General features: G+C 38.9%; 1 protein-coding gene across 3 annotated transcripts in view; it reads right to left on the bottom strand.

Moving 5' to 3' along the window:
* The window catches only part of kita (KIT proto-oncogene, receptor tyrosine kinase a), a 29636-nt gene extending 8983 nt beyond the window's left edge, over positions 1-20653 (bottom strand). Inside the window, exons 1-15 of one of the 3 annotated variants that reach the window (XM_053489074.1) lie at positions 20471-20653; positions 14029-14289; positions 13455-13739; positions 13134-13273; positions 12487-12655; positions 11983-12178; positions 11773-11888; positions 11381-11495; positions 7034-7218; positions 3470-3576; positions 2591-2717; positions 2137-2241; positions 1510-1620; positions 761-899; positions 39-118 (exon numbers count right to left, since the gene is read on the bottom strand). In XM_053489074.1, the coding sequence (XP_053345049.1) occupies positions 39-118; positions 761-899; positions 1510-1620; positions 2137-2241; positions 2591-2717; positions 3470-3576; positions 7034-7218; positions 11381-11495; positions 11773-11888; positions 11983-12178; positions 12487-12655; positions 13134-13273; positions 13455-13739; positions 14029-14289; positions 20471-20525 (2191 nt within the window). In that variant the 5' untranslated portion in view covers positions 20526-20653. Of the gene's footprint in view, positions 1-38; positions 119-760; positions 900-1509; positions 1621-2136; positions 2242-2590; positions 2718-3469; positions 3577-7033; positions 7219-11380; positions 11496-11772; positions 11889-11982; positions 12179-12486; positions 12656-13133; positions 13274-13454; positions 13755-14028; positions 14290-20470 lie in introns of all 3 variants that reach the window. The other 2 variants (XM_053489073.1, XM_053489072.1) reach the window with 2 other exon arrangements.
* Between the last annotated feature and the right edge of the window lie 2340 nt (positions 20654-22993).

The following is a 22993-nucleotide window of genomic DNA, read 5'->3' on the forward strand; positions in this document are numbered from 1 at the left end:
AACACTTGCAGTTTTTCTTTTACTGCACCATACTATACCTTTAGGTAATGAACGTTTCTCAGCAGACTGAACTCCCAGTACCAAAGGCTTCATGGTCATATAGCCATTTCTACCTTCACTACAAACAATAAGCGCAGGATGTTATTAGTTTTCGTCTTACAAATCAAATGCAACAAAAGAAAATCCTAAAAAGCGGATGCAGAACTGTGCAAAAGTCTTAAGCCTCCACTAATTTCTTAGGATCAAATTTAATTAAATGATGTAGGTTACAGGATTAAAAAATTGGAAATTATGATTTAATGCAACAGGTTGCAAGGTGCCTAAAGATTCTTCATTGTTCATGTAACACCATCAGCAGGACCCTCATTTCCCCTCGCATTTGTTTCAACCACTCAGCATTCAGTATAATAATCACTGGCCTGATCATCCGTCATCATCTACACCTGTTTATCACCGGTTCATGCCTTTAGTTAGATTGTTATTTTATGCTTAACTGATTCATAGGTTACTGTGTGGTTTTACAAACAAACAAAAAAAATCATCTGAAACTGCTTAGGTACAGGGACTGGACTGAAAATGAGAGACAAAAACTTTCCAAAAAATGCGAGCCAAAAAAGTCCTCCAGGAAGCCTGGAAAACTATTCATCAAGACTGTGTTAAAATATAAAACAAAACAGTCTAGGAGCAAAGTATGAAAAAAATGAGGTGGGCTCAAGACTTTTGTGCAGTATATACAGTACAGTATATCAATATGTCTCACCCTGAGTCTGGATATAACAAGACATTTCTATAGTAAGAGTCATCTCCCGGTCTGGAGCAACAGAAGCAGTCACGTTTTCGGCGCAGGAAGTTCAGTAGGTCACCAAAACAGCAGTACTCGGTTATCACCAGAGTCGGACCTGGTGAGAGGAAATCAAATCAGCATCTCACATATATTACATTTACTTTTACTAGAGGGTTAAAGGTTTTAACTCTTTACTCACTTATTTTTTTCTTTGTTTGTTTGCTAACTGCATTACCTAATCCGTTTGTCCTCCCATTTCTCATCATTTAATTCAATTCAGTTTGGACTACTTTACTGACAAGACAATCAATAAAATGACTAACAGTCTATCCATCCATCTCGGACCCTCTGTAGTCCAACTAGGGACCATAGAGACTAATAGTGATCACCAGTGTATTTATTTATTGTGCTAGGACATCCGTTCGACATTCACAAGCTACGGGCAACTTGGGAATGCCAGTTAGCCTAATCTGCATGTCTTTGGACTGTTGGAGGAAACCAGAGTACCCAGAGGACACCCATCATCCAGCGGGAGAACATGCTGACCGAGGATGAGACCATGCTGAACATGCTGACCGAGGATGAGACCATGCTGACCATGGTTTTAATTATACTGAATTTTTATTTTATGTATTTAATGTTTTGTGCTTGTTCATAAATGAAAGACCCGATCTTTCTCTCTCTCTCTCTCTCTCTCTCTCTCTCTCACTCCATCTATTTCTCACCTCCAACAGTGCAGGCACCCAGTAAGTTGACGATGTTTATGTGGTTGCCAAGGTAACTGAGCACCTTCAGTTCTGACATCAGAGCCTCTTTCTCAGTGGCGTGAGCGCTCGCTGTGGCACAACATCAAATGACAGAGGAATAAATATGAAAACAGTTACACACAAGGCATCTTAAAGTTATGCTGAAAACCGTGCTAAAATGACATTTATTTAAGCTTTATTAATGAATAATAATAATAATAATGTAACAACCTGACAAACTTTACATACATCACTCAGATTTTAAAGGATCATTTTAATAGCTTTCATTAAACAATGCTTCCAGAAACTGACACATAAAGTACTTTACATATCATGTTACTAGGATAAGGGTGTGTAGGTTGTGTCCTCTAACACTTAGTCTTGTCTTAGCAGTAATATAACCTGATCTATGTGAGCACTATTGATCTTGGGTTCTTGGAACTGGAACCTGTTCAGTCCTTTGAAGTAAAGAGTCAGTTTTCCCACAGTTTTATTTACCAGAGTGACTCTTGGATGTCAGTGATACGTGGTTTCCCGCTGTCGTTCAGTATTAACGAATTACAAATTAACTTATTAATTGCCGTAAGTTTCTACAACTCTACTTACGTTTTAGCATTTTGACTGCCACGGTCATCACTGTATCAGCCTTGGACATTCCATATGCTGTGGCCTCCACAACTTTTCCAAATGCTCCAGAGCCAAGCGTTTTACCTGAGGATGCAGAAAGAAGTTTAATAATATTGATCTCTTGTAGACATTTTCACTTATCTTAAAATCTTCTCATGGGAACGTTGGATTGGATTCTGACATTTGCTCTGAATCAAATAGGGAACTTGTTAACTATTACTGTCCATTTTGGCATAGATAGTGGGTCATTTGAAGGTTTGGAATGATGCCATACTTCCATAAAACACCCATCGCATACAGTAGTGTATGCTATAAAACAAATTGACAAACATTTGTCAGAGAGAACAAAAAAGGAGAAGGAAGTCCAAGCCAAGCAGAGTGGCATTGACTGGTGGCGCCAGTGATGGCGACGGTAAACAAGAAGTCAACTAACCGAAGCGCAGCCTGTCTCGAGGAAATTCCCACTGGTGGTCGTACGGAAGCTGGGTAGGGTCAATATAGACATAGTTGTTGCCATGGATTCCTTCAATGACTTTCCATTGGATCTGGTATTTAGGTTTCTGAAAGAAGTACGCAGGATGGATTTATTATTTATTTATTTATTTTTAAAAAAAAGGATTTTAAGGAACAGTGTTAGAGCCAGATTATAGCAAATAGTTTGTTATCTTGGTGCATTATTGCATCAATAAAATTGTACACTTCTGCTTTTTTTTTCCCTTGTACTGCAACAAATCATACTGCACTCCCATTCTCACATGGAGACAATAAATGTGGCCATGTAAATGCCAAGCCTGGGTGGTGAGGGTGTTCTTGTTGTTGTTGAATTTCTATGTAGAGCAGGAAAACTGACGTTTATGACACATCATGGGATAACAGCTCATAAAGTGATTTCTTTACCCCCAGGGGTTTCCTCATGGGGCATGTGTGTTTTTGAACTATACTTATCTAACCAGGGTTTGTCAAAACATGACTACATTTACATGCCTGGCTTGGATTTATAAGGTTTAACACAACTTCTCATTTACGTAGATGTTCCTCTAGATGATTCTCATGTATATTAAAGACAGTCAGTGCTCTTAAAATGTAAAAAATGCATCAGCCTATAGTATAGGAGTAATCAGTTAAATTATAAGTTATAACAATCAGTTCTTTTGACATGTTCTGCTGCAGTAATTACGGGATTTACTGTAACAAGCATACATAGTGTTCTTCAGAAAATCATTTGAAGAACCGTTTTAGGTTTCTTTCTGTATCATTTCCAGTAATTTCAGCGCCCATTCTCCCCTGAATTATGTAAGGTGTGAGGTGTTACCTGCATGTACTTGTAAAGGAGAACAAACAGGATGAGGCATAGGATGGCTGCTGCAGCAATGAAGCCAACCAGCAATGGAGTAAAAAGCTCATGAGGAACACTACGTTCTGAAATAAAAAAGTAATAAAAATGATATCAGAAAGTGAAAAATAAAAGACATTACAGTAAGTGGAGGGTGTGATGCTTGGTTGGGCTGGTGTTTTGGATCATATATACCTTTTCTCTGTCCCTTTTCATAGGGGTTGCCACATGGGATCATTTGATTTGCTCAAAATCCCTTTCTGTTGTAACTCTCCCATTCTCTAACTGGGCTTGGGATCAGCACTCCATGCTGTGTGCAGTGCCTGGGTTGTATGGGGGATAGGGGTAAGGATCCAACAGTTGTTCAAGGACCCAAAAGTTTCAACCTACTGATTGACTCCCAACCTACCCGAGCCTCAAACGCCTAAGCCACTACTGTTCTCTGGTTCATATAAAGTCAGACACGTAAAATATAAATAATGACAGCGTCAAAAGGTGAAGCCGTTCGTCTAAAAGTGTAAGAGTAAGCTATAAACAGGTTTGCAATTCCCCTTAGAAATTTTTGGATTTTAAATATAGCGAAAAGAGACAGAAATCATACTATAATAATAATACAATAATAATAATAATGATAATAATAATAATAATAATAATGCAGTTACACTGTCACGTTAAAACTTACAACCATTGTAGATCATCACAGCAGATGGTCTACAGCATGATCTCCACTAAGTGATCTATGGATCTATAATTATCGTGGTAATTATATACAAACTTAAGCTTGTTTTTAGTCCTTTGTACACGTTAACCTAACGACGTCGCTAGGTTTTGTGTTCAGTCTGTGTTTGAGGGTTATTGTTTTCTCTGCTTTGTACTCTGAGTAGTAATAAGCGCTTTAACCATAAGAAGCTTTCTCTCCATTTTAAATAAGAGAACGCCAACTCTGCAAGAAATAATCCCCTGTAAACCGGTCACTGGCTTTTACTGCTCTCTCTCTCTCTCTCTCTCTCTCTATCGCTCCCTCCATTGTCTTTCTGTGCCGTAAAACATATCATTCATGAGTACACATACACACATTTTCATGCCTCATGCAAAGAATACTCTTGATTCATTAATCATCTGTTATGGAAGTTTAAAATTTGGAGTCCGGACACTACTGGAAAAGAGACTCAGGCAGCCCAAAAGCTGGAAAAAATTAAGATTTTGTCAAATGTTGTGATAAACCCATGATTCCCCTTTGCAGTATATACAGGATATGCTTCATCTGTGCTTGATAACATGAAAATAAATCATACATTTTGCCCAGCCATAAATAATGCTCTGCACTGATGATTCTTTATCACAACTAGGATTCTACACACTGGCACTTTGGACTTTGAGGTAGGTTTTGAGGAACTCTTTGAAGTTAGATTCCCCAAATTTTCTAAAAAATGTAACCTTTTGTTACTAGAAATTGATATGCCTTAATGTGTATATGTAATCCACTCAGTGCTACTTGCATGAAAAAGACATGTGGGAGAGAGTTTATTCAATCTGAAATGAAAGTAAAATTTCCTCTGTTGGAAAATCGTCACACCTATGAGAACTGGAAATACAGTCTCTCACAAACACCACTTGCACATTACAGGAACTTGGATGGGAGTTATCGTCACATTCCTCTTATAGTCCTGACCTCGTTCCAAGCCATTTCTACACGCTAGGTCTATTTAAGGAGTTCCTGGGATGCCAGAGTTTCAGATGAGGCAGTCTGATCATGGCAGTGTACTGAGAACATTGCTAATGAGACACTGGGATAAGTGTATTTATGTAGTAGTGGATTATATAGAGAATAAATCAAGAGATTGCTCTCATAACTGTGTTCTGTTATTCTGCACAATAAAAAAGTCCCGGTTTGACTTGAATGCCTCTCGTACAAAGAACAGAAGAGATCTGGGACATTTTCTCTCTGCAGTAAATGCATGAACAGATGAAGCTAGGAAATGTCCAAAAAGCACCTGCCAAGCCCCAAACAGAAACACTGATGGTGAGATGGAGAAAAATTCAATGAACTATAACGCCTGAATGGACCAAAACCCAAACAAGTGCAGAAAAGAATAATGGTTGTTATGATGAATCCAAGCCAGCCACTCAACTGCAGTGGACACTTTGTAATAGAATTTCCTAGGTTGGACTAAGGGACAGCAAAAGCATTTAAAAATTTAACTGCATGGATGTGTTTCACAAACTGTTTATACAGTACAGGAGTTGGATCTTACAGTATATAGAAAGAATATGGAAGAAAATGTTCAAAAGATAGAAAGCGTTTGGTTTTTGAAAAATTATTCACTGCTTACGACATCTGTCAAGATTGTAGCAGATGTGAGTAAGAATGCTCTTAAATGCTTTCGATTATAACTGCCATGAGGATTGAAAAGAGGTTAGATGGGGTTAAAACAAAAAAGCAACTGGTGGACATACATTACCAGTTTGGGTACATTTTTTAATTCCATGGTTCGTCCTGATTTTTATTTCTCTCTACAGTGTAAAACAATCCTGAAGGTGTCCAAAATATGCAGTAACCTTATTTGAACAGTTGATATTGAGATGTGTCTGCTACTTAAGCTCTGTAAAGCCTTCATAACAGGCCCAAATTTGAGGTGCTGCAGCAGAGGTAAGTTTTTGTTCCTGCTTTTCTGGGATGGTGCTTGATGGGTTTTGCAAGTGCACTTGACAATACTGTCCTTGCAAGAACTATTCCACAACAGCTGACTTTTTATGTATTAAAATAAAAAGTGACTATTGTTGAAGTTATTGAGTAAAATGCAAAATTTAAACTGGTATAATTTCATTTTTCCCCGACTATTAACACATACTGTATTATACAATTCACTACTTTTTTTTTGTTTCTTATGATAATGAAGGTACATTTGAATGCTAACACAATAACGTTCGTAGATTTTATTTATTTTTTTTTTTTGCTTTTTTCCCCTAAGGGTATGCAAATTTTTGCTCCTAACATCCCAAGATCCGTTAGTCACCTGACATGTAAATCTTCTAAACTGATCTTCAGACATAATTATACTTGGGCATTTCTGATGCTGTATTTTAAAGTTTGTGGTTAGAGTTTATTGTTACATTACAGAATGCACATTTTATACGGGCTGGACAAGGAATCCAAGGAGTGATTTCACGATGAGATGAAGTGACTTGAGGTATGCGTCTAATGGTTCTGGAAATATTTCAGAAGTGCCTGTAAATGTTTGCGGTTCAATCTTTCAGTTCAGTGTTAAGAACTCCTAGTTTTCATGTGGCATTCACGGCACTGACATTGCTCAGATGTTACTCCATTAATGCTTATCAGGAGCACAGTACTAGTACATAATAACAAAAGTGTAACTTAATAACATTTAATGACCTGGGGACAGATAACCTTGGATCCGGGTAACATAGTCAGTTCTTTCTTGTTTTTTTGCATGGAACTGGTTTGAGGTCTGGAATTAAGGCTTTAACTGGGCGTGTGCTTTATTGTGTGAGGAGGGCGTACGTAATTGTTTGTGTTCTCACCGCTGATCGAAAACAGTGTGTAGACAATCTCGCCTTCGGCTGAAGCCACGCACTCCAGGGTGGGGTAATTGTTCTTGGTAATGTTCAAGCGGCTCTCCACCGCTCCCTTCCCAAAGGGTGGGTTAGTCATGGTTACGGTGACGACATCCTCCTCCTCTTGTGTGGCATTTAGCAAATTAGAACACCTAGAGTGTCACAGAATGAATGAATAATAATTATGGATATGTAATAATGGATGTCAAAGGCCAACACACACACAGACACACACACACACACACACACACACACACACACATAGACATACTCATACTCCCAAACAATTTGCTTTAATTGTATTTAAAATTATTCACTAATGAGTACTATAACTAAGACTGACACAGATACAGTACCAACGCAATGTCAAAGAGAAAGCCAGGCAGTGAATGTCTTTCTGGTGGCCCAGCATTCACCTCCCAACATGTACCAACACGCTCTGTGGAGGTCTAGCAATCCTTCTTTGATCACTTAGAAATTCCACACTGCTTCATAAACATAACTTGCCATTTTATTTTAAGGTCACATGTAGGCGTTGAGCTTGATTTTACAGTTAGACTTCACATTGATAGCACTAGTGTGGGAAATGCATGTGAAATATTAGGTCACTTGATCTTATTGCATCAGTTGACCATTAATGATCGTTGATTCTATCAGGGGCAGGAAGAGCACAAGCTCTCATAATCATGCTCCAGCAGTGGTCACTTGTTGTATCCAGTTATCATCTAAATAATGTTTTGCGGTTATTAACCCGAGTCTGACCAATCTGCTGTATTTTGCAACTGAGGGTCCCGTAGGATCCACCTTTAGTAACAATTTGAATGCATTATGACTTTATCAGTCTTTCACATCACTGTGGAGAACTTTTGGCCCAATCTTCTTTAAAACATTGCTTCACTTCATTGAGGTTTTGGGGAATTTGCTTATGCACAGACCTATTAAGGTCCCACCACAGCATTTTTTTTTATAGGTTGAGGTCTGGAGTTTAATGCTTTTCCAGATTGATGTGCAGCCTTTTCCTCTTGGCATTGTGTTAACACACACCTAAATGTTCCAGATCAGCAAACTGCCCAAACTGCTCCTATAGAGGTCTGCACACCTGTTGATGATCGATTAATTAAGGCCGGATGATAAGCAGCACATGGCTGAAACCTACCCTCTTAAATCCTGTGGAAGCAGTTAGGGGGTACTTAGATTTTTATCTGCAGTTTTGACCTTTCGTCCACATGCAAACGCGGTTTTGGTCATTGAAATGGAGATTGTGGCTTGTTGTAGTGTCACCTGTGGCAATGATGTCTGATCTCGCTATGTCTGATGCCATGGAGTCTGTGTGCTAGCTTTGTTTATGAGGATATTTTGTGCAATGGAGGACTTATTATATACAGTAAACTTGTGACTGTGTTTACATTGCTTACTGGACACATGCAGCTACTCACACATTGCATTAACAAACAGAGGTGCCTGAATTATAGGAAGCTCACTGGTGCTACATACAAAACTTTGACGACACAGACAACGACAACGGTTTTGGACGAGATCTGGTCGGACTTCTACATAGCGTAACCGGTATTGACGTTTTGTCTAGGCTTCTGATTAGCCCCCCTGATGATTAGAGAGGCTCCTAACAGCACTTAAAAGGGCGTTTTGTGTTTGTGATGTGGACAAGGATATTTTTAAAGCATAGGTTGTGTGGACAAATTTATTGATAATAATAATAAATAAAAAAAAAAACTAGAGAAATCTCAGTTGTTTAAAATACCTGGCTACATGTGGACATGGTCTTAACATCGCCTGTCTTTTTTTTGTGGTTTGGCTTCATTTTTGTTAAATAAATAATGATTTACATGATTACGAAAGTTATATGTTGTTGATGTTGTTGTGCATCTGAGGTTGTATTTGACTAATACTGAGACCTGCTACGATCAGATGATTTTAATTATGTTTTTACTCAAAAACACATGGAAATAAAAGAGCAAGATACTCTGTTGGTGCTGATACAGGTACTGGTTAAATTAAGGGTTAAAACCTGTAAGAAATATATATGAACAGAATAGAATAGAAAAAAATCAGGTGGTAATTATTATAGTTAATGAATCAAATCAAATTAAATCCAAAGGCCCCAAAATTTAAGCAAATCAACAGTCTACCTATGATCCACAGCTCTAGTCCATCAGAATTAGTATTTGGTCGTCACTCACTCCCTCCTCGTCTATACTGCTTAATTCTGTATATAGGGTCGCAGGAATGGGGTGTCAATGCATCACATACATACACACACTCATTCACGCACTATGGGCAATTAGGGAACACCAATTAGCCTAATCGGCATGTGTTTGGACAGTGGGAGGAAACCGGAGCACCCAGAGCAAACCCAGGAAGCACGAGGACAACATGCAAGCTCTGAAGATAGCAAAAGTAGCACATGCTTATATTATTCTGGGATCCGAAAGCCTCTTAGAAAGGCTGAGCTCGCAGTGATTGATTACTAACTTATAAAGTTATAAAAGTAGTTCGAGAAAGTAGGATAAAAATATCTCATGTGGCAAATGATGCCGAGATATGAGAAGTAAGTGCTCCCTTTTATATGCAGTTATCATTTTAAGTATATGTACAAAATATTTATGTTCCCTTGTGTATATAAGTGTATGTTTAGATTAACAGACTTTTAGGGTTTAACAAATGAGATGCACTAACACACACTTTACTCTATAGTGTGGTGTTTGGTTTGGTGGTGCTTAGGACACTCTGTACTCACTTAGTAGTGCATTATCTAAGAATAACTGTCCTATTATTTTCCAGACTCACACTGTAATAAGGTCCTGGTCATTCAATCAATCTGCTTGTTCCAATCAACGAGCATCACGTTAGCTGATGAACTACTTAGTTGTTGAACATCACGTTACTCGGCGTCAGGATACCTAAACCCTTTATATACTGTAATAATTCGGTTATGCTAAGTTCGCCTTTACTTGCCGTCTTCTAAATACAGATACATATATGAGGTTATTGTTCTTCTTACTTTTTTTCATTCTTTTGCCAGAAAGAACGGTAAATGTGTGCTTCGGGACAGAATGGAATTTTCTTTTATCTGTCATGTGGGGCACAAGCAGATGCTCTAATATGAAGCTTGCAGGACAACACAAACTAAGTTGCATGAAATGTTTACAGAGTTTATTTAAGACATGCTGAAACAAGCTGCTTTTTTTTCTACAGGGTGTTTTCCAGTGTTTTCATAGTGGTATGGTGTAACACTCGGTGTGTGGTCATGACCACTTTGGTTTTATATTCAATTCCATTCCAGGCACGAATGAATATCTGGTGCACTAGACTCATCTCGATACAGACAGTGGAATTCTCGTTACTGGTGAAAGTACATCCCGTGTATACTTTGCATAGCAAACAATAACGTCGAGCCTCACTTTAACAACTTCTTCCTCATCTAACTATGATGTGTAAACATTGATTTTATGGTCACAATAAATTCGTACATTCAATGTCATACCTTCATGGGTGGAGTCAGCGATACTAGAGAAACTCAACAACCAAACAAATACACCTCGTCCCATCTGTGCTCCATCAGAAACCTCACCATGTTGCTTCTGACTGACTGGAACAGTGCTGTGTGGTGCGGTCTGCACCACTTTATTTGTTTCCCGTTTTCACAGCCAGGGGTGGTTAACACTAGATCTTTTCAGCCCTCACACAAAACGGACAGCTACTAGACAGCAATAAGTTCAACAAAAAGTGTATTGGTGTAGAATCGCTTGTATTGTGACCTTCATGAGTCTCTTTCCATTTCCCTTTATCAATATTTTGCTTCCAGGGAGCCAGACGTTCGTGTATTTTCTTTAATGTAATCTTGAGGAACGGTTCTGCAGACTTTTTTGGCTCTGACTTTTGCCTCCTGTTAGCAGTCCAGTCCCTGTACCTGAGGAGTTTCCGAGGCAAGTATTTGGTTTGTAATGGTTTGTTTGCTGCATAGTGACCTATGAATCATTCAAGCATTAAACAATGATCGAACATATGTGAGATATGATGCATATGATGACAGATGATCAGGCCAGTGATTAGTATACTGGTGATGCTGAATATTGAATGGTTGGAACAGACGAGAAGGGAAATGATGTTTACTGTTGGAGTAAAACATTTGCTCCAGTTTATTTAATTTATTCTTGAGTGTAACAACCCTGCTGTGTGGTACCGTTATGTCTGTACAATGTCTATGTATCCATGCAAACACTCCGTACAGTACCAATGGGATATTACCATGCACCTTTTTGCTTAAGTTCGCTTAACTTAAAATAAGACGCCTACCTGGCATGCGGTTGGTCGCAGTAGTACCATGTGATCTGAGGTGGGGGATAACCTTCAGCCACACAGCGCACTTGACCATCAACCGGCCCTTCATGAGATACAATCGCTGGTTTACCTAAAGAAAGAGAGAGATCAAAGCAATTGTTTATAATTAATTATATTCAAACCAGCACTGAATAATACATTATATTAGAAACCGAAATATCCAAAACCAACACATCCAACACTACACCAGAAATGTCACGTATGCAAAGTTTGTCTGTGCTTCTGTTTGCTCTGTGATATTTGACGTTCTGCTATTAACTGAGTAACACAATGCTGTGAGCCACGTGATGGCAGGAAGCAGAACCAGTCACTAGCTCCACTCACATACAGTAACACAGTTTACTTACTCAGCACATGAACTTCAAATGTCAGGAGGACACTAGCATCACCGTTGGAGGCCAAAAAAGTGTAGACTCCGCTCTCTGATACTTTCAAACGCACAAGCTTCAATTGACTGTGATAACTGGAAAGAAAAAAACAAAGACATGTTTAAAAAAAAACTAACACACACAAACAGAAAAAAAAAACAACAATGAAATGCGGGAGTGTGTACATACACATGCGTGCTGTGTGTGTGCTGGTGGGTGGTGATAATATGGTCAGTGGTGTTGGTGAGATTTTTCTGATCGTAGCTCCAGGAAAGGATGTGGGGTTTAGGGTAGGCGTCCATTTCCACACGCAGGGACAAACTTTCTCCTTCACGAACTCGCCAGGTCGTGTTATCGACATGTGTCAGGTTAATAAATCCTTTGCCTGAAAGAGACAAAAAGCGAGAAATACTGTACGGTTATTGTCTCATACGAATCGAGCTTGAAATACTATTTTAGTTTGTTTATTTTATAGTAACTGAAAGCCACATATTGGAAAAATCAAAGGCTTGAGGTTATCATATTCATAAGATGTAAAGATACTGTAAACCACTACTGAGGTTTAAATGTGAAAAACTATTCTTAATGTCAATAAAGCTGAGATCATCTGACGTCCACACGCCTCACTGCAAGCTACAACTCAAACCGACAGGTTGAAGTGCATCTTATGTGTCTTATGACAGACGGCCTTACTGTAGACATCCACCCAGACTGTCTCAGCACTAATCCCTCTTGAGTTCTCTGCCGTGCAGCGGTAGCTGCCTGAATCCTGGCTTGTCACTGCTTTTATCTGGAGGGTGGCGGTGCGCTTGTGCAGGACCGGCTCGGTCAGAAGCTGAGAGCTTTGCTGCACCGATGCTTCCTGTAGAAACACAGACGGAACATGTTCGCCATGTTAAGTGGAAGTCAAATGATGCTAACTTTGCAGTACGTTGAAGTCTTTGGATTTGATCACGTGCCATGAGTGCCGGAGTAGCCCCTAAAATATCGTTAAAACCCGACAGCGATACAGGTTCCTCATACCAGGCTTTATTTGCAGCCTGTATTAAATGTTGAAGCACATTAAGTTACAACATCTTTTATCGAAAGAGTTTTTTTTTCATCAAAGATTTACATTCCTTGGCCGATATTTCTCATGTTGAAAATATAATTATTTGTTAAAGTTTGTTAAGAGCTAAAACACCTCAACAGATGTAAAAAAAAAAAAAAAAAAACAGTTTTGTGCCATGTAGTAATTATTATGCAAAGTGTAAACTGGGTGTTGCACAGACACTTTGAGTGTGTGTGTGTTCACAGAACATGGTACAGGTATGCACAAAAGAATTTGCCTGTATTCTTACCACTCCTTGCGGTGGGACCCAGGTGACTTTGATTTCACTGTTGACATTGGAAGTGGAGCAGTTGAGCGTGAGCTTCTGGCCCTGGGTCAGGAGCACTCGGTTATGTTCCTGAAGCAAAATACTGGGCGGTGCATCTGGAACTGACATTCAGCCAGTAGAAAGAGAATTAACTAAACAAATATTTTTAACATTGCTGAGTAGACTTTACACAAGCTATATAAAGAGTAGTTATAAGCACATCCCAATTTAAATGTTAAGAGAATGGGGGAAGATACAAGAAACAAGACGAAAAAGTCTCTGTTTTCTGTCTGTGTCTCTCACCCAGTCGCACATTAAGCTTATATTCCATAGATCGGACCATCGTGCCTCCTAGACTTCCCTCACAGACATAGCAGCCCTTGTAGGTAGGCTCGACGTCCATCACGGAAATGCCTGTCTCGGTGCTAGCGCTGTATATCATCCCTTTGGGCAGTTGCTCTCCGCTGCATGTCTTCAGGCGCAGATCGATCATTCTGGGGTCTGTGGCCAGGCATGGGATTGAGACAGTCTCGCCTGCCCCGGCCATGATGTCACGGATGAGGGACCTCCTGAAGGCATTGTCAGGATCTGCTAAGAGGAAGGCTAAATCAAGAACCAATGAAACACAACCAAGGGTCTTAGATTAAGACGTGGTATTGCAGTACAAGAGAGAGAAAGAGAGAGCGAGAGATGGAGAAGGTGCCAGATTGTGATAGGAAACCAGGCAGAGTGTGAGGCGTGAGGATGAGAACAAGATAGCGCTAATAACAAAGACAAAGCAAGCTTACAGTCTGCACACAACTACTACTATGTCTCCTATAAAACTCTGCAGACACATTTCTCCTGAACACACACAAATCCTGTGAGTTTCACCTACCTTTAACATAAACATAAATGGAGCTCTTCTCTCGTGAAGGCCCCTCCAAGCAATTGTATTTGCCCTGATGATGTGACATCACCCGGTCCAGAGTAATAATAGACAGGTGGTGTTCTCTCTGCTGCTCCTTTAGTGGTCGATTTGGACGTTCCTCCCGTTCCCAAAGCACTGGTGCGTCACCATGGCAATGAAGAACGAGCTTGCCATTTAGCTGCACTGTGAGTTGAGGTCCGTCTGGTGTAATTACGGGCCTGGTACTGCCTGGTGAAACAAATAATAATAAAACTGGTCAAAAGAACCAAAAATTGTCCTATACGCAGGGCAGTAAAGTGCAACACTAGGAGGCTGACAGTGAATAAACAGGATAAAAGCGGATTAAAGACACATCAAAGGCAACCCACTGAAAACGGAATAACAAAAGTGTTTGGTGAGATTAACGAAGAAGAGTTGCTCATTTAGAGCACACCAAGTTCCCAAAATCTGCTCTCCCCTCTGGGGTTGTAGAGTTTTCAGAAAATAACTTCTTGCAGTGCTGCGATTAATTACACTCACCAAGTTAGGGAGCAGACACGTTTATATATTTTTGATACTTTGCCCGAAGTATTTCATCCAGCAGTTACTAGCCTTCATCAGTCATGACACTTTCCTTACTTAGATAATCAATACCATGTGCATTTGTGTGTGTGTGTGTGTGTGTGTGTGTGCATTTGTGTGTGTGTATTTTCCCTATGACTGAAGCAAGTTATGACAAATTACCTTGTCATGACATGCACAAATTTAAGTAGCTTACAAACATGTCTGGCAAACTAAGAATAGAAAAACGCCATCTCCTGCTCCGCCTTGACGATTAATCAGGGTTCCCATCAAACTGTAGTCTTTAAAGCTTTTGTTTCTTATCTGATGCCATCATAATGTTCACGTTATGCACTTTTATTTTGCCTGCTTGTGTTTGTTTGTACATGTCACTTCTGGGACTGCTTGAGTGTTCAGCTTTTCTCCTGAATCCCCCATGCATGTGACTGACAAATAAGTTAAAATAGTCATAACACGGATATAAATGTTTGAACAAGGATTTGCGGAGACGATAGTATGGCACGTAACTTTTTTTTAATTTTATGATATGGTACAAAAGTAAACAGCAACCATGCGTACAGAGCAAACAGTCACGCTTACAGTTACTGTACACTTCAGCCTTTTGACATTGAGTGTGGAAACCGGTTGAACAGGTCTTACATCCATTTAAAGTAGGTTGATTGATTATGTGCTTCCAGACAGCCAGAAAGTCCGTCCAGAACAGGAGCTAGTGTGAGGCTCAAGAAACACACCGGCTGTCATAAGTGCAACTGTTGAAAACCTCATCGTCATTTGTTTCTGTATTCAGCACATTAAGATTGTCATGTCGACTTAAGACATTTATAGTGCGGATTAGTTATTGTCTTACAAACAGAGGATGAAAAAACAGGATAAAGGCCAAGCTCATGTAAAATCACTCACTGCTATGCGGAGGTATGTACGGTACAGCATTAGTTCAAGCAAAAGTCTAGAGCTAGCCCTTATTACTTCATATTTTCCTTCCAAAAAGACAGACTGTCTTATATTGTTTGGTGTAATATTGAGTAATTGTTCTCTTGGCTTTTTGAGAGACTATTTGTCTCTCATTACTTTGAGTCCCTGTACCTGAGCAGTTGCAGAGGAAGCATGAAAACCATGTAACAGACGAAAGGGGAAATGAGGTCGCTGCTGATTTTGTTTTATAAGCAACCAGTTGTTTGTAAAACATCTGTTCCCAATTCTTTAATTGAATCTATATTAAGTAATTAATTTTTTTTTTTTTTAGGTGTGTGTATGGATAGGTGTGTGTTGGAGTGGGAGGGTGGGTAGGTGGTTTAGGGCTAAAGGCCTTTGCACAGTAACTGTAAGAGTGTGTGCTTTGGGATTATCTGATACCTGTGTGTTTACTTTGCTGTAGAGGTTCCTGGTTTATTTTGTGAGATTTGACTGGTTCCTGTTGGGTGCTTTTTCTTTTCGGTGAATACAAAGCTGAGTGACGGCTTTCAGCAAACACCAGAGATTAAAGGTGACAATAGCATCAAAACAATGGAGTGTGGACAGCTAACTATGCAAATCACTGATGGAGTTAATGCTGACGGAAAGCCTTAATCTGGAAAATGTCTCAGAACCTGAAGTCGATATAATATGTTGGAAAAAAATATACGAGTTGTAAAGGGAAGTTTATACTTTTTTGTTTCCCAAATATTTATTGCAATGTATTTCATCCCATTATCTCTGTGCATTATCCATACTGCTTGTCCTGTGTGGACTGTGGGGGTCTTTAGTTTATCTCTGGGAACTCAGACGACAAGGCAAAGTACATCCTGGGTGCAGGGCACAAAAACACAAGCTTATTGTGACTTCAGATTTACTATTCATTCTTCTTTAGATCTCTATCCCCCTTTTTCTTTTTTTTACCCACAGTCCAGAAATCTAACTAGTGCTATCATATGTTTAAATAAGTGCACTCAATGGATCAAAGTTGGTGGACATCTGATCATCGCATCCATATGTCCGCTTTGAACATCCATTTCCTGACTTACTCCCATCTCTCATTATGTTCTTATAATGAGCTCCTCTCTTTTGGGAAGGCTTTCCACTAAATTTTGGAGTGTAGCAATGGGAGTTTCATTAATTATTGGTGATGTTGGGTGAGGAGGCCTGGGTTGCAGTGAGTATTTCAGTTCTTCCCAAAAGGTGTTGAGGTCAGAGCCCTGTCCAGGACGTGGTCCTCCACTCAGATGTTTAACGTGTACTTTTGGCCATTTAATGTATGTAAATGTTTAGACTTTATGGACCACTGTAACATGGATAATTCATCTTGAATTAATATAACTGTTCAAAATGGTTGCATGAACTATAAAAGTGGAACAAAATATATTTATAGTACAAGAGTCAAAAAAGTATAAAGTAACAAGGTCAAAAATAGTTGTTGGGCTTTCCTATTGGTCTCGAGCAAAGTTAGTCTTTTATTTGTTTTCATTATTTAACTTTTTTTTCCAGTAAAATACGCATGTTTGAACAAGTGTTTGCAGTGAAAAAAAAAACAAGATATATTGTGGCCTGCGAGGAAAATAAGATGACGTGACAAAACTGCTTTGTCTTTGAACATGCTGATGATTGATTGATTGAGTGTGGTGGTGTGGATTGACAAACAATCTTGTTACATTTTTTTTATTGCAGCAGAGGATCTGACATATAAATACTTATGTATAAAAAACCCACAAATATTCAGAAACACATTGAATTTTTAGACAAGAAAGTATGACTAACAATCAGGTGTTAAATAAACCAGTTTAACCTGGGTTTATTTTACCTTGTGGTAAAACAAATCAGCCGATTATGTGTGTTGTTGTAGTTAGCCGAAGAATTTATTTGCATACTGCTGGCTTCTGTGATATCAGTACAGCAAAAGCAAGCAAAAAAACCTTGAAAAACTTGATCGCTATGAAAATACATTCCAAAGTCTTGTATATGGGCACCAATACAGTGTTGGTCTCTCATTTGCCTCCACTCTCCTGGGAAAGCTTTCCACTAGATTTTAGAAAGTGTGGGTGTTGGGATTCTGTGATCATTCCACCATAAGACCAGTTGTGAAATCTGGGGTACAGTCAGTGTTCCAGTTCATCCCGAAGGTGTTCAGTAGGGCTGAGTTCAGATAGGGCTTTGTGTCTTTCAGTCCAACCTTAACACAGCATAACTTCAGGCACATCTTTTGCTTTATGCACATTGAATGATGAAATAAAGCTGAAACTAATTGTAATTTTAAAAGCACGTTCACTAGAACTGTAAACTTGCATATTTGAAACAACTACATGCGATTAGCATTGGTTTTTGATCTGAACATATAGTTAAACATTTTACATAAGACTTTCTTCAATTAAAATTTGACCTCACCAGCTAAGCCACAGTCACAATGGGACAGTTACTTGGACCACGAAATCGCTTTAGCCTGGTTGGTTCAATTAACTTTATAAAAAGCTGGTTTGTCTCTGCACGTTTTTTTTATATCTGGTCCTTTTTTCCCCATACATGATGGGTCTGAAAGCGGTCTGTGATCTGGCACGCCTTCTGACATCCTGAAAGATCAGTCCTAATGTTGTCATTTGAGTGAGAAGGTGTTACAAGCATAAATAATCTGTTGCAGTCTGTGAGTGCTCTGTGTTTTGCAATACAACAACACAGCTGTCTTGAACTACCTCCAACTATTGAAGCCCATCCCCTTCATCTTCAAGTAGGCAGTTCATTATAATGCAGCCTGTGGCTTTTCTGTCTACATTCTGGAAAATAAATATGCCAGAAGTGCTTAAGGAGAACATGTTGGAAGAATATCTACTTCTTTGGGTTGCTGTTGATACAACAATCCAAACACACATTTAGGGCATTTATGTTGTTTTTTGTTGATGTTGTTGTTATGTGTTTTCTTTTTGTTCAGTGTGATATACGGTAGATATTAAAGATGGGAACCACCAGGGGCAAACCGATACAATATTATCATGATACCTGGGTGCTGATTCGATAAGTTATGTGATTCTTTAAGTATCACGATTTTATAAATATCATGATTTTATACTGTTTTTGTCTTTTCGTTTTGTTACAGTTATTTGCTCCTACCACACAGGTGTCTATGTTGCCTGATAATGTGTTAATAGTTTAGAGCACTCCACCTGTAGGATCATAGAGGTACTGCAATGATTTACCACCTCACATGAAAACACACATGAAAAATTTATTTACAAATAAATGATTTTAAAGTCAGTGTGGTAATACATGAGACTAGTCAGTGTGGCTACACAAAAGATTTGTAATCTAAAAAGATGCATAAACGACTGTAAATTTCCCCATATTTAAAAGTTTCAACAGGATAAATTCAGGAACACCTTAAGAGACAAAGGGCCCTGGAAAAAAAAAACACACCAAAAAGCACCTATATTAAACTGCATTACAACCTCCAAAGTTTTGCCTTCAAAGTCTGGCGAAAAACTAAAGTAAAAATCGCACACTTTACAGGTGTAATGATGGTTTTGTTTATGTGGCATCTTTAAAGTAAATGCTGAGGCAGTTTCTTTTGTGTTTTAGGGAGACATTTGAACCACACTGACTTTGGAGTCTCCCGAATCCTTCGGTACCTGGGCCTGTCCCGACAGTCCCATCAGGTAATCCATCCTTGTGTACCATGCCGGCAGTTACCAAACATACACTTTCTTTCCCAGGTGGCACAGGCTGGACTGTCTATTGTGGATGTCTTTGGGATTCATTAAAGCCCTACAGCCACGAATATTAAGGGAGTCATTTTCTACATTCCTCATACTAAAGTCATCTTAAGGGTCTTCACAAGATCTTGCTGATACAACTTGATGGCTAGACTGCATGCCCAGTATGCAGTTAGGAATTGAAGGAATCTAACCTGGACCCTGGAGGTGCAAGGCGACAGTGATAACCACAACGCCGCTGTTTTAAAACAAATAATAAGGACAGGACTGCTTCCCTTACCCTCACCATCCGGGTTTTTTTTACCTTCTACATAAACTACATAATGCAGCTATAGCTAACAACTCATTAAGACTCTTTACATCTTATAAGCTACACAACCTATTAGTACCATAATTATTAACTTGTTATAATGAGCCTCAGTTTGGGCAAGTAAATGCAAAAGATTATAATTTTTTTTTTATCATAAGAAGTTGTTTATTGCCGCTGGGACGCACAGAGCGGACATGAGCGCGCGCCATGAATTATTTACAGAAAGCCGCGCGCGCGCGAGCAAGCACCGCGTTACGTTATCACCCTCCGGCTAAGCACGCCAATATCCGGTTTCTCCGTTCTCCGAGCTCATCCAGTAACTGCTCAACGCACGCACACACAGATGGAGAGAGAGAGAGAGAGAGAGAGAGAGAGAAAGGCAAATGGAGTTCAGCACTTGGAACGCAACAAGTGTCCAAACATCCAGAGCGCAGCCCTGACACAAACACCTCGCCAAAGCATCACTAGAGGTGTTCATTTCACGTCGCCGTGATGAAGTTTGACCCAACACCGGTGCGTTCCTCATCACTTTGGTGCAAAACAAGTCATGGTGCACTGACGACTTAGAAAGGCCTGAAGTTTCCGAACCAATTAAACACCAGCACACATTATTAAATGTCTCAAATGATTAACAAATAAACAACCTCATATATTCCCGTGTCCACATTCCCTTAATCTCTAAGGCAGATCTCACATTTTAAGCATCCAGATGGGTTTTACGCACAAATCACCAAACGCGCGCGTAATATCGTAACGCTTCTGGACTTTCTTTCTTTTTTTTGTGCGCGTGAAAGCGTGTTGACTTTGTAAAACAGCGGTAGGTATAACTTAAAAAAAAAAAGCAAAAAAAAAAAAAAAAAAAGCTTACCTGGTCGTAAGAGGAACTGTAACACGACAGGAAACAGAATCCAGTGGTATTCCATTTTTTATCATTCCATCTATACCTGTCTTAGATGCGTGTCTGTATGGAAAGATGGTCTAGTGCGTGTGCACGTGTATGCGCGCGCGCGTGTGTGTGTGTGTCTGCTCGGTATCCTGGGCTCTTACTAATACCACAGTGTTGGTGTCTGTCGGCTCTGGAGCGAGGCGTGTTGCGCTCTTAAAGGAGCCGCGCTGTTTTCTGCGCAACAAAAGGCGCGCGTAACGTTACGAGTCTGCGCGAGGTGGGCGGCGCGCATGTGCCTGCAATAATAATAAGCGCGCGCGCGTGCGCGTGTGTGTGTGTTGTTTTTTAAAGTGTCTTGTCATACCTGAGTCCCGACACGCACAAATTACAAGATGTCAAAGTAGCCTTGAGCGTCTGCTTTCATCCTTCGGGAAGTGGGACGGCTGATCATTAAATCCACGCCATTAATGATCACTCACAGAGCTGCAACTCACTGTCTTTATTCAAGCCTAATAATAGTGGGATTATACAGGAGATTTTATTTTAATTTTTAAATACATGATTTATGTGCTGTTATTATTTTTAAACACCAACTTTAATTGCTTGTGACACACATCCTAGCAAGTGAAAATATCCTAAATCTAGTCATATTTATCTACAGTCTCTCATTACACAATTACAGTAAATAAATAGGCGGCAAGGTGCATCAGTGGGTTTCCTCCTGGTACTCGGGTTTCCTCCTACAGTCCAAAGACATGCTGATTAGTCTAATTGGCGTGTGTATGTGTGTATCCTGCAATGCATTGGCACCCCATCCAGGGTGTACCTCGCCTCATGGCCTATGGGATAGGCTCCAGCCCCCACCCCTGCAACCCCATATAAAAGATAAAGCGGCATAGATAATGAGTGACTAAACAAATATTAGATTATTGATCATATTAGATATTGAGTCTATTTCTACACATTTTTTAGTAGTTTTATTATTTAAATCTTCTTTTTCCATTTGTAGATAATTATATCTTCTTTTTTTTTTTTTTTTTTTTTAGAAATTAATGCTTAAAATCAGCAAAATTATCTGCCAACAAAACAAGAAATGAATCATAAAAAATAAGGGAATTATGTCCAGAAATAGCCATAATAATCTTACTTTTGGATTATTGTGATCATATATTTTAAAAATAGGTACAGTGTAAAAAGTGATAACGAGTGAAAGTATCTTGAATCTGGTCACTTTATCTAAAAGTTCTTGGTATAAGATTACAATATATGATACGGTTATATATGATCTATTGTAATATAACAAAAAAATAAGATTATTAAGCCTATTTTTAGACAAACCTTATTTTATTAAATTAAGAAATAACTTGAATTTGATTAGACTTAGTATATTTTTACCTTTCACGATTTCATGTTTTACAGTGTAATATAGATAAAGTGGACTACATTTAAGATAATTTCTTTTGCTAAGATGTCATTTTCTGCAGTGTAAGCATCACGTTTCTTGTTCTATTGTCAGATTAGTTTAATTCTAAGCATTCATTTCTAGAAAGACGTGACAAAAACGTAAGCATTATAAAAGTAAAATTATGTCTGGGCATGTGCTGAATAATCATAATCATAATTAATTTTGTGAGCTTATAATAAAAAACTGCTAAATAAATCTATATATGTTAATATTACTCAAAATTTTGAACTATATAATTTTTTATATATAATTCATTCCGGAAGTGGCTTGTATTCCAAAACTCTCCCCCCAAATTTTTTTATTTTTTTTTTGTAAATCAAATTTTCCCATTAGAAATAATGGAAACTCAAATTATTTGTTCCACAGCCTCAAAAAATAAATACATAAAAATAATTAACACAAAATATAAAGTAAAAATAACACAAGTAACCTGCATTTTACCTTTTAAAAAGGTAAAAATAAATCCAGACAGATACTGTAAGTGTTTCCGTTTATGCGCGCAGGCGCTGTGTGTTTGTGTGTCTATGTGTGTGTGTGTTTGTGTATGATTGTGAATTTAAAGTAAGTGGAGAGGAGGAATCAGCCCCTCCCGTCTCCCCTTTCTCATCTTACACAGTAATTCATTCTTCTCTCTTATTTAAATTTTACACAAACACACACACAAACATTAACGCAAAGACTTGTTGGAACAATAAGCAAGGAACATCTCTAATGACACTCGCGTGAGCGTATACTAAAGGAATTACTGCTGTAAAGTTAAACGAACAAACAAATGAACCTGCAGTACACACGTGCACTGATGTTAATTATACCAGTGAGAGTTGCGCACTAAGACCGAGCAGGAAAGACAATTACCCACAATTCCACAGCACAAGAGAGAGAAAAAACATTGGCTCAGTTGTGATCACATGACGCTCGGCGTCAAAATAAGAAGCTTATGCTTGCTACATGATATTCGGTACTCGTAAACCAAGACTTGATCATTTTTAAAGTCAAAATTTATTAAAAATCTTTGTTTGCTCGTCCTGCGAAACATTAGC

Source organism: Clarias gariepinus, chromosome 27, assembly GCF_024256425.1.
Source record: "Clarias gariepinus isolate MV-2021 ecotype Netherlands chromosome 27, CGAR_prim_01v2, whole genome shotgun sequence".
Lineage (NCBI taxonomy): Eukaryota > Metazoa > Chordata > Actinopteri > Siluriformes > Clariidae > Clarias > Clarias gariepinus.